At 42.4% G+C, this 16,474-nt stretch overlaps 2 protein-coding genes across 12 annotated transcripts in view; both read right to left on the bottom strand.

The window, feature by feature from the left end:
- The window catches only part of SMURF1 (SMAD specific E3 ubiquitin protein ligase 1), a 41,422-nt gene extending 36,762 nt beyond the window's left edge, over positions 1-4,660 (bottom strand). For all 3 annotated transcript variants that reach the window (XM_089477135.1, XM_089477136.1, XM_089477137.1), the window contains exon 1: positions 4,329-4,660. In XM_089477135.1, the coding sequence (XP_089333261.1) occupies positions 4,329-4,383 (55 nt within the window). In that variant the 5' untranslated portion in view covers positions 4,384-4,660. The remainder of the gene's footprint in view (positions 1-4,328) is intronic.
- Positions 4,661-7,913: 3,253 nt separating this feature from the next.
- LOC149306445 (importin subunit alpha-5-like) overlaps positions 7,914-16,474 on the bottom strand; it is a 49,877-nt gene continuing 41,316 nt past the window's right edge. For 8 of the 9 annotated variants that reach the window (XM_089539759.1, XM_089539756.1, XM_089539758.1 and 5 more), the window contains 9 exons: positions 15,704-15,838; positions 15,143-15,228; positions 14,333-14,601; positions 13,540-13,622; positions 12,596-12,859; positions 11,704-11,937; positions 10,577-10,759; positions 9,184-9,333; positions 7,914-8,106 (listed from right to left, as the gene is read on the bottom strand). In XM_089539759.1, coding sequence (XP_089395885.1) covers positions 8,020-8,106; positions 9,184-9,333; positions 10,577-10,759; positions 11,704-11,937; positions 12,596-12,859; positions 13,540-13,622; positions 14,333-14,601; positions 15,143-15,228; positions 15,704-15,838 — 1,491 coding nt within the window. In that variant the 3' untranslated portion in view covers positions 7,914-8,019. The remainder of the gene's footprint in view (positions 8,107-9,183; positions 9,334-10,576; positions 10,760-11,703; positions 11,938-12,595; positions 12,860-13,539; positions 13,623-14,332; positions 14,602-15,142; positions 15,229-15,703; positions 15,839-16,474) is intronic. The other variant, XM_089539764.1, reaches the window with a different exon arrangement.

Raw genomic sequence — 16,474 nt, 5'->3', positions numbered from 1 at the left:
AAAGAAGCTACAAGCTCTGAACTCATCTGTTCAACCATTCGGGTTTTTAGTTCTAGCAAAACAATATGAATGTAGACCTAAACGTGTCGCATTTCTGCCAGATGAACAGCCCATTGTTGCTATTCAGAACTTGAAAATGACATATAAAACAGTCTGGGTCAATCAATATCAGTGCCATCCATTGATCAGCCAGTTAACATTGCAGCCTCCGTCAATGCTGACCATGCATCATGAAAACGAAGCAGGAGGCAGCGCTGCAATGATCACAAGCGCTTCTCTCTCTTGTTGCAAGCTGCCCGTGGTGAACATGGTTGTTTTACTTTTGACACAGAAGCCAGATCGTTCCTGGAAGGCTTAGAGAGACTTGGAAGGAGATCAGTCCTTTGGGTAGTTTAGCAGTATCTGAAAAACTAAATCGTCCTAAATAGATTTATAGTAATATCAGATTACAAAGAAACATCGCACTTGTACTGAACTTGCTAATTAAATTCGCCACCCAAGATGAGCATTCCTTTTAAAAGAAATGATATGACCCATTTCGGATTAACAGTCTCATTTAGAGATTGTCCAAAGTCTATCAGTTTAACTGTTCGGTCGGCTCTCAAAATGGTTCCATGCTAACCTTCCTGTGATCCTCACATATAGAAAGCAAGAACATCAGGCATAAGCCAGACTCCATCATGCAGTCAAGAAATCAGAAGGAGACTAGGACTTAGATGAAGGATAAGGTGCTGAAGTGTCAAGTTATGTCACTTGAATACTAAATTAGGATTGTCCACATCACCGTATTTCCCATTTTTTATCATTCCAGATAGTTTTGAACCCAGAAAAATAGGTTCCTCAGATGAGTAAATTAGAACCTGGAACAGGATCAATACCTTGAAAATGCCACCTGTTGCTTTTCAGAACCCAATGTGAGACTTGATTCAATAATTCATGTGGCTGTCATCACTAGAAAGGGAAGGGTGACAGAAAACCCTCTTGGATGTACAATATGAAAACATAATTAATGTCTATAAAAAGAACAGTACTTGAAAATAGGTTTGAAAGGAATAAACAGGACTGCTTCCAAAGTGAGTGAGACATTATTATAAGAGCGTCAGTGCGCATGATGAATGACAAAGCGTGGTAACCTCTGACCATAAAACAAATACTAATTCATTGGTGTAGTATACTAGTGAAATTGGTAAGCCTTCAGTTTGAATGCCTCAAGAATAAACCTGATAGTCGATTTTAAGATACGCTGCTATTTTTCAACCATAGACCCTCCATCTACAACAGGTAGAGCTGATATTAGTATTTCTAAGGTAATAGTGACATTTTAAAGCGAGACATGAATGCTAAGGAACAATGATAGTCTGAGTTAGCAGGACCAGGCGATGGAGAGCAAGCATATCTGCCTTGAACATACTAAGAATAGCTTGTGATAGAGGTAAAAGGATAGTACAACAGAAGTAAAAGAAAGCAACGGGACTCATAGGGACACAATGATGTCCATATTTTAACTCTTGTCCTTCCTCTTCTCTGACGGGGTTGACATTTGCGTTTGGAGTCTAGCTCCACTCCGGACCCACAACAAACTACAACTACCAGAATTCCATAGCAAAGAACCAGGGCAGTTAATGCAGTGCCAAACTGGGTTATTTCTCCAGTACAGATGCAGTGCAAGTTTCATTCAGCAAGGGAAGGGGTTTGTTGTCTGACACTTTGCTATGGAATTCTGGGAGTTGGAGTTTGTTGTGGGGCCCAGGCCCCACAACAAACTCCAACTCCCAGAATTCCATAGCCTTAAGCCAGGGCAGTTAAAGCAGCGCCAAACTGGGCTTTTTCTCCATACAGATGCAGCCCAAGTTCGAGCCTCAGATTTCCAGACTCCCAGCTCTTAATACTACAGCGGTTCCCCCATCCCAATCCTGAGAGAACACCCCTCTAGGAATCCCTAGGTCCTCCAACACAACTCTATGGCTAACATCTGCCAGGCGCTGACTATAGACTCACACTGGAGGGCCTAAATATGGCTAGAGAAGTGTTTCCTTTTGTAACCCTACGTCTTCCAGAGCAATTCCATGGCCAGCTCCCAGCAGAGTTGCGTTGGAGGACCCTAGAGATTCCTATAGAGAACATACTATTCAAGTCTGCAAATAAGCAAATCCCTAAAAATCAAAGCCACAAATGCGGAGGCTGACTGTACAATGGTTCCTAGACTAAAAGTCCAAAACACACTGCAGAAATAATCCGGTTTGAGACTGCTTTAACTGCCCTGGCTCAACGCTAGGAAATCCTGGGAGCTGTAGTTTAGCTGACATTTAGCCTTCTCTGTCAGAGAACTCTGGAGCCACAATAAACTACAATTCCCAGGATTCCCTAGCATTGAGCCGGGGCAGTTAAAGCGGTCTCAAACTGGATTATTTCTGCAGCATGTTTGATTTAGCTCCGACTGGTGGGAGATTTCTACAATGTGAAACGAACATGCAAGTATTAATTACACACTTTGCTATAAATACGTGGGAACCTAAGACAACGTACTTGTGCGAATGGAGCTTCCATTGCCAGAGATAGACTATCCCCCCTTCCCCCCCAAAACCCATGCTTGCCTCCCATATTGCACAAAGTGGCCCTCAGTACAGAAACCGCAGCTGCAATCCCTTGCAATTTGAAAAGAGGCACCCAAAAGATTGCCAACAGTGCTCTTCAAGAAACTGTTAATGGAACCCAACCTTCCCTTCAGGCCCCAGAAAGTTTGGTCAGCCAAGTCCAATTTTAGGTTTATATATATATATATACACACACACACACACACGTGCATATTCACAGACACGCACACACTACAGAGGTGTGTATATATATTTCTGTGTATATGCATATACATGTAATATGCACATATGTATATACATACATATATATTGGGAAGAGAGGGGGAAAGGGATTGAGTCTTAGCCTAATGGCCTATCAGTTTTCAACACAAAGAGGCTGCAAGGAAAGGGTTACAAGCACTTCAGAAGGTTATAAAGAGATATATTTATACACACACATACACACATATATATATAGAGAGAGAGATAAATACACACACACTTCTGTAGCGCTGCTTTACAAGCAGCACTTTAGGTTTTAAAATGTAGTTATGCACACACATACAAACACATAGAAACATATACATAACACATATACACACAGACACACTTCTTTAGGTTATATATATACACACACAGAGACACACTTCTGAAGTGCTGCTTTACAAGCAGATCTTTAGATGATTATATACACACACATACATACATACATGCATACAAAATATATACATACACACACTTCTGAAAACTAGATTTTATACACACACACACATATATATATGTCCACACATTACAGAAGTGTGTGCGTACACACACACACACATATACATACATACATACACATATACTTCTGAAAACATTTAGGTATATATATACATATACACACATACGTACATTCATAGACATATGCAAAATTGTAATATATATACAACATGCACACACTACAGAAGTGTGTATATATATTACATATTATATATGTGTGTGTATGCATATATATAGATGTATAGATATGTGCGTGCATATATGTCTATATATTAAAAACCTAATGTATACACACATATACAGAAGTGTGTATATATTTATATATACGTGTGTGTATGCATATATGTATATATATATATATTAAGTGTGTATATATGTGTGTGTGTATATATATATATATACACACATTAAAAACCTAATGTATATACACACACGTACATTCATAGACATGCACACGCTACAGAAGTGTGTGTGTATATATATATGTGTGTGTGTGTGTGTGTGTGTTTCTATATATATATATTATATATATGTACATATATACATATACATTTATAGACACTACAAAAGTGTATATATGTGTGTGTGTGTTGTGCATGCATATACATATATACATATCTTTATACATATATATATATATACACACACACACACACACACATATATATATATATCATATGTTTGTGTGTCTTTCACCCCAGAGAGGTAGCAAGAGAGGGCCTGACATATATATATATATATATATATGTATGTATATGTATATAATGTGTGTGTGTGTGTGTGTATACATATATATCACAATATTCCCCTCAAATACCCCCCTCTGACCCCCCCAAACCCCAAGTTCCTCTGCCTGCCCCCTTGGAGTCCCCCTTCCCCCCCAAACACCCCCAAACCCTCCCCTCTTCCTCCTGGGGCCTCCTCTCTCCTTCCCTTCCCTCCTTATTAACAATAGTAATCATCATTATTATTATTAATGATGATGCTAATGACCTGTCAGCCGGACTTTGATGCTGGATCCGCTCCTCCTGGTTCCCGCGTTCGACATTTCTCCCCTCAGAGAAGGAAAGGAAGGAAGGAAGGAAGGAAGGAAAGGAAGAAGGGGAAAGAAAGGAGAGGAGAGGAGAGGAAAGGGCTGAGGGGGGAGCGGTCAGCCTGCCTCCATCCAGGCCCCGATTTCAGGCCTTTTGAGATATATATATATATATATATATATATATATATGGGTTTAATTCTTCTTCTTCTTTCTTTCTTCCTATCCTTCCTTCTTTCCTTCCTTTTCTTTTTCTCCTCACGGAGCTCGACGCCCGCCCCGCCGGACGCGAAAGGCGACTGCGCGAACCTCGCGCCGCCCCTTCTCTCCTTCCCTCTTTCTTTCCCCGCCCTCACGTCGTTCTATTCGTACGTAACGGCCCGCCTCCGGACGCCATCTTGGGGAGGTCACGTCGGCTTCAAAACGCCACACTTCTCTCTTTCTCCAATAGAAACCTTTTTTATTCTCTTCTCCCCTCCCACTTACGTAGTACGCGTCGTCCTTACGTACGTAAAAGCTCGCCTGCGGAGGCCATCTTGGGGAGGTCACGTCGGCTTCGAAAACGTCACGCTTCTCTTTATCTCTAGTAGTTTCTTTTTTTTCTCTCCCCCTCCCTCTTACGTCGTACACGTCGTCGTTACGTACGTAACAGCTCTCCTCAGGAGGCCATCTTTGGGAGGTCACGTTGGCTTCAAAGCGCCACACTTCTCTCACAAGTTGGTTAGAGGGCTTTCGCGCGCCCCTAGTGGATGGAAGAGAAGTAGCAGCGGCTGGTCCAGAAAGAAAAAGGGGAGAAGGATAAGGATATATATGGATTTTCAGTTTAAATGTTAGAGGGGACTTAGTGCCACACTGCAGAATGAATGAATGAATGAATGAATGAATGTATGTGTGTATATATATATATATATATATGTATATATATGTATGTATGTATATATATGTATATATATATAGAGAGAAAACTACTTTTTAACCTTGAACTTGGTTTGCAGCAAGTGAAGCAAGCTGAAAACATATATATATATACATGTATGTATGTATATGTATATATGCACTTATACAGGAGAACTTATACGGACAGCTAAACTTCATGGTTACTCTCAAAGGCCAGGCTGGGAATGGTGCTCCAAGCAGCAATGGCGAAGGATGATAGGAGTCGCAGTGCCTCATGTTCCCCATATCTTTGCTAAGGTCACTGCTGACTTGCAGAGAGAGGAGGCCAGCTGAGGTTGCGAGTATCCAGAGAGAGGAGGAGTAAATGTGTAGCAAACGACATTACGATGCGTTACGATTTCTCTACAGGCGAGGAAGTGACCTACTTCCCAGCCCCACCGGTTTATTGAACTGGAAACTGAAATCAAGACGATGCGCCGCTGGACGGATGATGCTCCAGAGAACGCTTCGGTTCACATCATCCGCTGCTGAATTTAGGTGGATCTGACAGGACCGGCTCCTCCTCACACGCTTTCAAGGAGAGCGCTTTCACAAACCTTGCGTTGTAGGCTGCATGGATCAAACATTATATATAAATATAACGCGCATGCATTGCACACACAATTGAAAAAGTAAAGTAAGCTGCACATTGACGATGGAGCTGGAATGCCAGAATCCATCCTGCATCACTTTCCATTGCCATAATCTCACATCTCCTTTAGGAATATTCTACATGTTCAGGATGTCGAAAGCCACCAAGAAAGGTGTTTTGTGTGACTCATGGCAATCTGAAGGTGAGCCTAACTGATTACCATTCCTATAAGCTTGCATAACAATCGGTAAAACAACACCTGGTTGTTGGGAAGGCGGATCAGGCTGGTAGTCAAATGCCCCAAAGAGACACAACAGACTAGAAGGCGATTGCTTCTTCCCCTTAATAATTAACATTACAAATGTTACAAAGGCAAAAAGAAAGATGACTAGGGCAATGATAGATGTCCATAAAGCAATCCATGATGTAGAGAAAGGTGATGCATCCCATCCCAATACTAGACATCACTTTCACCCAATGGGTGCATTGGCATGACACAATAAGTTTTGCATTAACCATGGTTTGATGCTCACACTATGAACTATGCAGTACATGATCAAACAAACCATCGGCTTCGTCTTCCTTATTTCTGGCTGCTTTTTCTTCCGTTCCTCTTCCATGGTGGGAAGATGGGGAAGAAACCACAGACAAGCCCCAATTGTGAGCTTGTTGTGAGGACATCACAACAAGCCAGAGTTTATGGGTATGTAATATGGGTTCAGGTTGTGGCTTGTGGTCCAGGTACGCTTGCAAAAGCCAAAGTCCATGCTGGCTGGGGATTCTGGAAGTCATAATTGGTAGAGAGGAAGCAAATTGCCCTAACTCTGGCAGGAAAGTACTATTGCCCTCATGTTCTGCATCTGGGCTTTCCAGAAGTATATGGTTGCCCACAAGAGTAACACTGAGTGTTCAACTCAATATATCCTCAGACTCAGGCAGAGAGACTCTTTTTGTGGTCCATTCATCTAGTGCCCCTTTAACTGCTATGAATCTCAGGAGATGTATGCACGCCTAGCCTTCTACCTATGCTCCGATGTGTCAACCCATGGCTGTTAATATGTGCATACAGATACTGGGCTAATGCATTATTTACAGCACGAAAAGGGAGGGTTGACAGATCCCGATTAAAGCCTCCTCCACCCACGTGTTTTGTTCAGACAGGAGCTAGACTCTTTAAAAACAGCTGTTCTCAGGTCTGCTTCTCAGCTCTTGCAACAGCTAGCACTTGAGTAGCGAACCACAGAGGTGGCAGCAACAGCTCATTCCCAGGACTCCAACGCTCAACAGTTGCAGCGACAGCATGAAGTACATAATGCTCCTCTGTCATAAGTGCAAATGTTGATGCAGCAGCAATATTTCTGGAGCCAAACCTCTCCTGGTTTTTTTTCATAGTTCATGAAGGCTGTACATAGAAGAAGTGCCAAGATTTTAGGTACTTCTGGCATTTTCCAAAAGTAAAAAAGAGCAGCTTTCAATCTACTTTGCATTTGGGTTAACACTGCTTTAACAACGACCGCGTGTGATAAACTCCTATGATTGGTTCACCTTAGGGTTGCCAAAGTTAAAAAAATGATTTGGAGCTACACAACAAAAACACTGATATTGTTATATTGATAAAGAAATTGGAAAAAAGAATCCTGCTATTTGGGGATTCTGGGAAATGTAATACATAATGGTGGAACCAATATTTCTCCTCCCACCGCCACAGTGGTTTTAGCCAATAGCTTTCCCAGTCCCAGTGGTCCTGGAAGAAAAGACTGGTGTCAGTGTACTCTAAAACAAGTACTACTCAAAATGGTGGTGTCGGTTGAGTTTCTATGAAAGAACAGTTGTACCCAAAGGGCACAAATATGGTGCCCATCCCTGGATAATAGTAACTGATGTCCTCCCACATTAGATAGCCTGAGAAGCAATCCTCCCAGAACATCTGGAAGGCAAAAGATTCATCAGGCATGGCCAAGAAGCAGAAGCCAGACAAACAGGTTCTACAAATCTAGGACAGTGATTTATTCTCATAGACAGCATTACAAATTGGACCCTTCCCTGTAAGTGCTTAAACGGCACTAGTTGTGCGACCCACCACCAAATTAGCAAAGTGCAACCATGGCCGGTTAAGCATTCCTTCAGAAGTTGTAGAACTCCTGTTGCTGAGCCACAAAAGGTAGAGTTTTCCCTTCTTGATCGGCTTCTGGATTCGTGTCTTCAACCTCCTAGCAGTGCCAACAGAAAAGCAGAGGACAGACAGTAAAGCGAAGACAGGAGTAATTCAAGTGATCTCCATTTTAGATTTACAGTAGGATCTCTACAGCTTCAAGAGCCCTGTCTATCTTTCAAAGGATTATCCAGAATTCAAAAATCTTAAGTACTCCAAAATCCAAAACTTTTTGAGCTACAACACTAATAGCGTAGTACATACCTGCAACGTATTTGTGAAGTTAGAAGAGATACAGCTGGAGAGAGAGTCCACTCTTCCTGACATTTCACAGATCCTCAGTCTCTCTCCAGCCTCATTATGTCTCAATACCTCAAAGAGGTATTCCAAAATCTGAGATATCCAAAACACAGCACACTTCTGGTCCCAAGCACTTCATATAAGGGATACACAACCTGTATGTATGTGATTCTAACGTTATTTCTCTTTCCTTCCCCTGTATGATTTTTGACATCTCTTATGAAGAAGCCAGCAGAGCGTCAAAAGCCTGCCTGGTGTATTTTGTGCATTTTGGCTGGTCCAATAAAGGTATCACTGACTTGTGGAATTTGAATGTTTGTGTACTATGCATGTTTGCATATATGTGAATGCGTGTGTGTATACACATATACATATCTATTAATCTGCAGTCTTGTAAGGTATTTAGGGTTCTCTTCCAGAGGGCTCTCCAGATGTTTTGGACTTCAGCTCCCAGAACCCATCATTGCTCACCAAGATGGCAGACGCTTCTGGGAGCTCAAGTGCAAACATTTAAAAACAACAAGACAAAAATGTTGCAGCAAGAAGTGTAACCAAGGAGAAGATCATAGGTAAGAACTAGTAATGCCTATTGAAGGTGCTATTTTTGCCCATGGAAGGAATTCCTAGTTTGGAAATGTCAACCTTTAGACTTCAATGCATCTAATATCTCTTAAACCATATTGACCATTGGCTATGCAGTCTGTGCATTTTAGGAATTACAGTCGATAAAAGCATTTTCCCCAAGATCCAGGAATTATTATCCAAGCAAGATGCTGCTGGTTTTTTCTCCCAAAGACACTGGAGACACAAGAACGCCATGCCATCAGCTACATACCTCCCCAGAAAAGTATCTCTCAATGATGCCCAATGCAGCTCTATAGACCAAGGCATTCTCGTGAGTCTGGAGGGCTTCAATCTTCTCCAGGCCATCAAGTTCTTCAACCAGAAGACCCAGCTTCTCCGTCTCACCAAGCTTCTCAGCCGACTGATGTGGGGAGAGAAAGGAAGAATGAGGAAGCAAGAGGAACAGAGAAAGCTCATACTTATTGTCATTTGTTTAAAATTTTTAACTCCCAGACTTAGATTCTAGATGTGTCCTTCTTCCACAAGATCCCATTTCTAGACCCCCAAGCTAGCATAGATTCTGGAAGCTGTAGACCAAAAAAACTAGCATTTTGCTAGCACTGTCTCTGTTTACTACCAATGATGGCACCTATTTCCAATGGAGCTGAATGTTAGTAGTAATAAACAGGGGCCCAGATTGAATGGGTGCTCCACACTACAGAAGACCCATTGAATCAAGAGCACTTACAGAAGTGTTGACTTTCGATTCAGTGGATCTATTCAGATTTAGGCAAGTGAGTCCTTTGACATATCTAAAAGTCAGAAAATCATTGGCGCACAAGCATCCACGGTCTCTAGATTCATCTCAAGGCTGTAGTCCAGGAAAGTCAGAAGGTTGTTAATCCTTAAGGTGCCACAAAGTTACTTGCTATTTCTAGGGAATCCAATTTGTCCTTATCGGACCTTGCAGGGAAGGATGTTTTCCTTTGCAAGTCCAGGTTTCTTATGCAGGGTATGGTACTGTAGAGGTATCAGATGGCACTTTTTAAGCTTGCCTCTATGTTCTTCCATGGCTTCTTCCATCTTTCTTATCCCCCAAAAAATATTCTGGAGAAAAGGAACAGAATACTTGCAAAATACCTTTTGTTGATTCTAGGTGTGTTATTTCCTACAAGATTCCATTTCTAGAATGTGGAAAAGGTCATTTTTGGGGTTTCCAACTCCCTGAATCCTCCAGCAGAGGCCAGTGGCTATTCCAACTAGCATCCACTGGGGTTTGGTTCCAGGACCATCTCATGGACACCTAAATCCATGGATGTCCAAGTCCCATTAAAACAATGGTATAGTAAAATGGTGTCCCTTATATAAAAATGGCAAAATTAAGGTTTGCATTTTGGATTTTAATTTTTTGGATACAGAGGGCTAGCTGTATTTCCAACATAAGTTGTTGGATAGTATAAAACAACCCATCCTTGTCTATATACTAAGGTTGTTCTCACAGGACTTTATCCTTACAGAGACATAGTTTGCCTTCTAATTTATTTTGCAGGCTGAATCCATGGTGGTGCTACTAACCTCTGGTACTCACATGCCATCCAAGTTTAAAAGAATGGAGAGAAAGGAGCCTGAAAGCAAACTGGTGAAAATCTCACACACTTACTTACCATGAAGAAATTGGAGATGCTGTCCAAAATCACCAAGATGGTCTTGGCATCTTTGGTGGTCAACAGGTTCAACAGAGGCTTAAGGACTCCTGCATGTATCATTTCCACCACTTGCTCTACAGTTCCTCCAGTAGTGAAGTTGGCAACTGCCCAAACAGCCTCCTTTTGGGCTTTGAAATCACCCTGTAGAAAGCAGGAGAAAGACAAACAAGTCATCCATATAGATCAGTGCAACCAGTGATGCAAGGCAGTCAGGACTTGCAAAATTTTTTGGTTAGCAGGGACTCGAACATTGGCTGCCACCCCTGCTGCCCACTGGACTCTTCTGTTCCGCCTGAGTTAAGCTGCAATCCCCACAAGGAGCAAGAGAGGAAAAGGATCTATCCAGCAACATGTTATTATGACCCATCCCTGTTGTAATCCAAAAAAATTTCAGTTGGGCCTTTGTTTTGAGTTGTAAGACCCATTAGCTGTACAAAATATCTGCTCCTTATAGAGATTAAAATTGGTAGCTGTTTTAAGACCAACTCACCCACTTGATTTTTTTGAACTCTCTGCAGGGGTGTTATTATAAACAAACATAACAACAACAACAGACATTCTGCAAGTGCAGCCCTTTGCACTTGGCAGTGATAAGACCATCCTTTGCCCTTAAGTTATTATCCTGTCTCTCAGAAGGCAGAGACCATACAAATGGTCTTATATGAATTGCATTCCACATTCCCATGATGAGTACTGGATTGTTTCTTTTTTTCTTCTCACAACAAACCATGATGATGATGATGATGATGATAACGATGATGATGATGATAGCATTTTTTATATCCCGCCTCTCCCTGTACTGGATCAGTTACTATGTGTTATGGAAGGCATATTCACCCAATCTCCTTTGTTAACTGAGGTATACCTTGACAGGTAGCTGTAGATATGTGCAGAGACTGGAAATTTCTGATCACAGGCTTCTACTCTGTGAGAACCTCCCAAATTTTTGTTTACAGAGCATTACAGAAACACATCTTTGCTAACTGAGGTACACCTACATTTGTTATCAATTGATGTTTAAGAGCTAGATTAGGGCTTCATTTGGACACACACGTGTTACTTTTTTAAAAAAAACAAGGTGTTACCTTGTCCAGAAGCTCTACCAAAGGAGGCAGAAGACCGCAAGTGATGACCTGTTGGATCTGACTGCATGGTCCAGCTACAATGTTGCTCAGAGCCCACGCCGTCTCCTTCTGAATGGTTGACTTTGGGTGACGCAGGAGGTTGGGGAGGACCGAAAGCACACCTGCATCTATGGCCATCTGTGTCTGCTCATCTGTTCCAGTGACAATGTTGCCCATGGCACGCAGCGCTGGAGTCTAACAAAACCAAGCCCAGATGAGGAGGAGAGATGAACTGGACAGAAGGATTGCCGATGCTGTTGGTACTGTTGTTATCCAAGTCAGCTCCGACTATGACAACCCTATCATAGTATCTTCTTAATCAGATTTATTCAGGAGACCTTTGCCATTGCCTTTCTTTGAATATAACCCAGTAGCCTTCCAAATGTTAAGTTGGCTTGACCTTGTATAGCTCCTGAGATCAGGCAAGATCTGCCACCTTTGGGGTATTATAGTCATATAATTCTGGAGAATTTACAATGCAATTGCAGCCTTCCAGCCTGCTGCCTTCCAGGGCTGTTGGACTACTACTCCCACTACCTCAAGCCAGCTGAGTAGGGTTGATGGGAATTGCAGTCCAACACATCTGGAAAGCAGTAGGCTGGAGCTGTGATCACTGCAAAGGACAGCTAAGTGCAGTTCTCCTCATGTCCTTGGACTGCAGCTCCCATCAGACCTAGTCACACTGGGAGATTCTAGACATTTCCATTTTTTATTTTTGCATTTGTGGAAGCCTACATGGGCCCCAGAGGGTCCCTAGAAGCAATATAATGCTCTCCGGTACCCACTGCAATTGCACACCCTCAAAAGAACCAAACTCTGTAGTGATGCTTTCCCCCAGGTCCCTCTAACTTACCAGGAGAGGCAGCTCCGAATCGGTCATGAGTTGCACCAGCCGGGGCAGGATGCCTGCCTCTACCACAACCTGGATGCGATCATTGGAGCCGTCTGTTAGGTAGGAAACAGCCCAGCAAGCATCTGAGAGAATGTCCTTGTCTTCGTGTTGCAGGAGGCAGGTGAGCGTGGGCAGTATCTGTTTAACGGCCCCCAGAGGAGGGTAGGGGTTTTTGTTTCTGCAGAGGTTGGACAAGGTCCACGTGATGTTTCTCAGGAACCCAACCTGGAATTGGAATATGCTTAAGCAAACAGGGAGTACTAGTGCAGTGACCCCATGTCTTGCAGCGTGAGCATGGTGGCTTCTGCATCACTTGGGTGCATGAATCCACCCTCACATTGTCCTACCTCCCCATATGAGCTTATCTGAGTCTTAACCATTTTCAGAGGAGGGCTTTTCCTCTGTCCAGCTACCTTTCTAGGCTCATCTGGACCCGATGCAAAGAGAGCTACTCCAGAGCTATGAACTCCATCCCGTAACTTGGTCATATGGCTCTTTCCCTGCTCTCTTTTTGCCTGGCAAATGAACAAATTTCTCTTCGTCAGCCTGGAGGCTTTAAGTGGTTGTGGCAGGATGTACAATGATGTGCTGTTTTATTAATATGCAGTACAGTTGGCCCTCTGTATGAATGCATCCACAGGTTCAACCATCAATGGCTTGGAAATATTCCCAAAAAAATCCAAAAAGCAAACTCCAAAAAGTTATAGAGGTTCCAGACATCCCTATACTATTAAAACAAACCCTCTTTGCTATACTTTCCAGAACTTTAGTGTAGGATGTAGATTAGGTCTCCTAATTCCCCCCCCCCCCCCACCATTATCATCCTATCTACAAATGACCAGATATGAAAAGAAAACAGCTTCTAGCTAATCTAGCTACCTTGCCTAGTAGAAGTTTATACCTACAGGAGTTGCAGGTGTCACCAGAGACAGAAGGGGAGGAATCACGTTGAAGATAATCAGAGTGTCTCTGTACATAGGACCATCACCTGCACAGAAGAAATACAGTATTTTAAATTGTAGCAAAACTCACTTTTTATACTTTATACACAGAAAAGCACTCAGTTCTCCTCAAATTATAAGACTGCATTTGGGTCAGCCAAGCATATTTAAGGAGCACAGCTTGGAAATTTAAAGGAAAATGGAATGGGGAGGATTCTAATAGTACCTTTAAGACTAATTTATTTCAGCATTGGCTTTTGCGGATAGATTTATTCAGAGGAGGTTTGCCGGCCATTGCCTTCCTCTGAGGATGAGAGAATGTGACTTGCCTGAAATCACCTAATAAGTGCCTTGGCCAAAGGAGAATTTCAACCCTGCTGTCATGGAGTCAGTCCAATACTGAAGACACTATTCTACACTGTCATTGCCTCCCATTGAAAATAAGAAGTAATGAGTACCAGTTATACTTTTAATGTGCTACTCTCCCAAGCGCTGTCCAGAGGTCTAGGATCTCAGCCTCACTGACCATGCTGGCAGAAGTTGATATAAGTCTATTGGTAAGTCCAAAACATCTGGAACTGCACTATGTTCTGAAACTACCATATTGGACAAGGTCACCCTACACACTTATTTTATATCCCATCTTCCTCCTTAGGCTGGGATGAAGCACGACTTCCAACATAACTAGAAACAGGCCAATATCTCTTCATTTGTTCATCAGCTGCCCTTCTGGAAACCAGGAAACACCTTTGCTTACCTGCTATGTTCCCAAGTGCCCACACAGCCTGCTCACAGATGTGCATATGGGGAGAAGACAAGAGAACCACCAAGCCCTGGATGGCATTGGCTTCCACAACTGCTCTGGTTTGATCAGATGTCCCTGAAGCTATGTTAGTGAGAGCCCAGGCAGCCTCAAACTGCAAGGTGGGGAGATCGTGGTGATACAAGAAGTCCACCAGTTTTGGAATAATCCCAGCTTCGATGACTTGGTTGATCGGTGGATTCTTTTGCCTGGACAGCAGCTTCCTGTTGGAGTGACAGAGGACAACTTTCATGGACTATTGAATTGACTTCATCATGGCCACAGAACTACAGATTCCTCCCAAATGCTTCTTCATGGTTCATGGTTGCAGAGAAGGCTAAAGACCTTGTAAATCTACAAATCCCAGGATTCTATAGGATTAAGTGCCATATCACTTAAAAGTGGTGTTAAACTGCATTACTTCTACAGTGCAGATACACCCTGGGAATCAGTGATGCTAAATACTCAACATCATTTCCTCGAAGGACATCTGGGTAAATATGGGAGCATTTGAAGCACAGGTCGTTTTAGCCAAGTGCTTCAAAAATCATTCAAGATATTTGTCAATTTGAAAATAATTTAAAATGACAACAACGTTACTTTGGAATAACTATGTTTATTACTGTAATTACTGGCTGATCTTGATTTTTAGTTTACCAATAATGAATTTTTTAAATAAAGATTTCATGAAATTAAGACTTTAATTGAAATTAAGAACGAACAGCCTCTAACAGCAACATACAGGTAGAGCTATTTCCCACATACCTGACTGCTTGAGCAGCCTTAAATTGTAAATGAGGGTCATCTGATTTTATCACTGTGATTATTTCCTCCAGAGACAGCTTAGCAGCCTGCATTTGGAAGAAAGGAGAAGGTAACTTACAAGTCTGCTGAGCTGCAGTACACAAATGTTTGCAGCCAAGCCACCAATGCATGGGTATAATGGGTCTCTACTGAATGAATCCAAGAGTGGATTTCAGGAAAACCTCATGATGTATCCCTGCAAAATGCCTGGAAAATACAGCTCTTAACTCTCCCATTATTTGCCATAATATCAAACCAAAAATAGCCCCACTCCATCCCCAACCAGCACCCCAGACTGGATCTTTGGATCACCAAAGCAGCACTAAGCATTAATGAGGAGAATGTTTGAAAACCAGTAAGCTTCTGTTATTAAACAGCAGACATATGTGACAAAACCTTGGGACCCTTTAGAGGCCTCTCAATCATAGGATTGTTGTATGTCAAAGCCAACTTGGCAGCAGTTAATAACAACCCACAATGTAGTTGCCCATCCTTGTCCTATGCCCCTCGCTAGGTATATACCACATTCTTGTCATCTATCTCCGGAGACAGGTTATCCTCTGCGGTGATACAGATGTTCCTTCGCTTCAAGATATGTTCATCTTTTTTGGCCTTACGAAGTTCGACCCCAGCCTCTATTCTTTGCTTCCTCATTACCTGGCAAGAGAAAACAGGTCCATCATTACACCAGTTTGCAAGGCCTCTCCGCTGTCCAAACAAACCAATGCTTTCAAAAATAATTTGACTGGAATAACCGATTGGGAAGGAGCCCTCAAAAACACAGCTGCCAGCCAAGACGGAGTAAAGTGAATGTTGGCAGATTGTTTTAGGTGGCAGAGAAAGACGTTCTGGGTAGGATAGAGTACCATGAATGGAAGCACACTATGCTTTCATGTTTCGTCGAAGGTCACATTTTCTATCCTTAATACCACATTTGGCTTTTGCCTTTGCTAGACTTGATGCATATATTCTGCATTTTCATGCCTCATTAATCAACAGCCCATTGATTCACTCCCCACTGAGCCTGGAAAAACTACGTTTAGCACAGAAAGCCAGTGCGGTGTAGTGGTTTGAGTGAGACCGGGGTTCAAATCCCCACTCAGTCATATAAACCCATGGGGTAACTCTAGGCAAGCCACACTCGCAGCCACAGAGGAAGGCAATGACAAGTCTCCCTGGAATGTAGAGAGATCTTGTAGTACCTTTGAAACTAAAGAAAGAAGTTGGCAGCATGAGCTTTTGTAGACTAAAGTCTACTTCCTCAAATGCATCTGCAAATAGATTTTTAGTCTA

The sequence above is a fragment of the Sceloporus occidentalis genome, unplaced genomic scaffold (genome assembly GCF_023333645.1).
Source record: "Sceloporus occidentalis isolate IW3139 unplaced genomic scaffold, rSceOcc1.0.p SCAF_10, whole genome shotgun sequence".
Classification (NCBI taxonomy): domain Eukaryota; kingdom Metazoa; phylum Chordata; class Lepidosauria; order Squamata; family Phrynosomatidae; genus Sceloporus; species Sceloporus occidentalis.
Note: the sequence above shows the minus strand (reverse complement) of the source record. Positions and strands in the feature narration are given on the sequence as shown.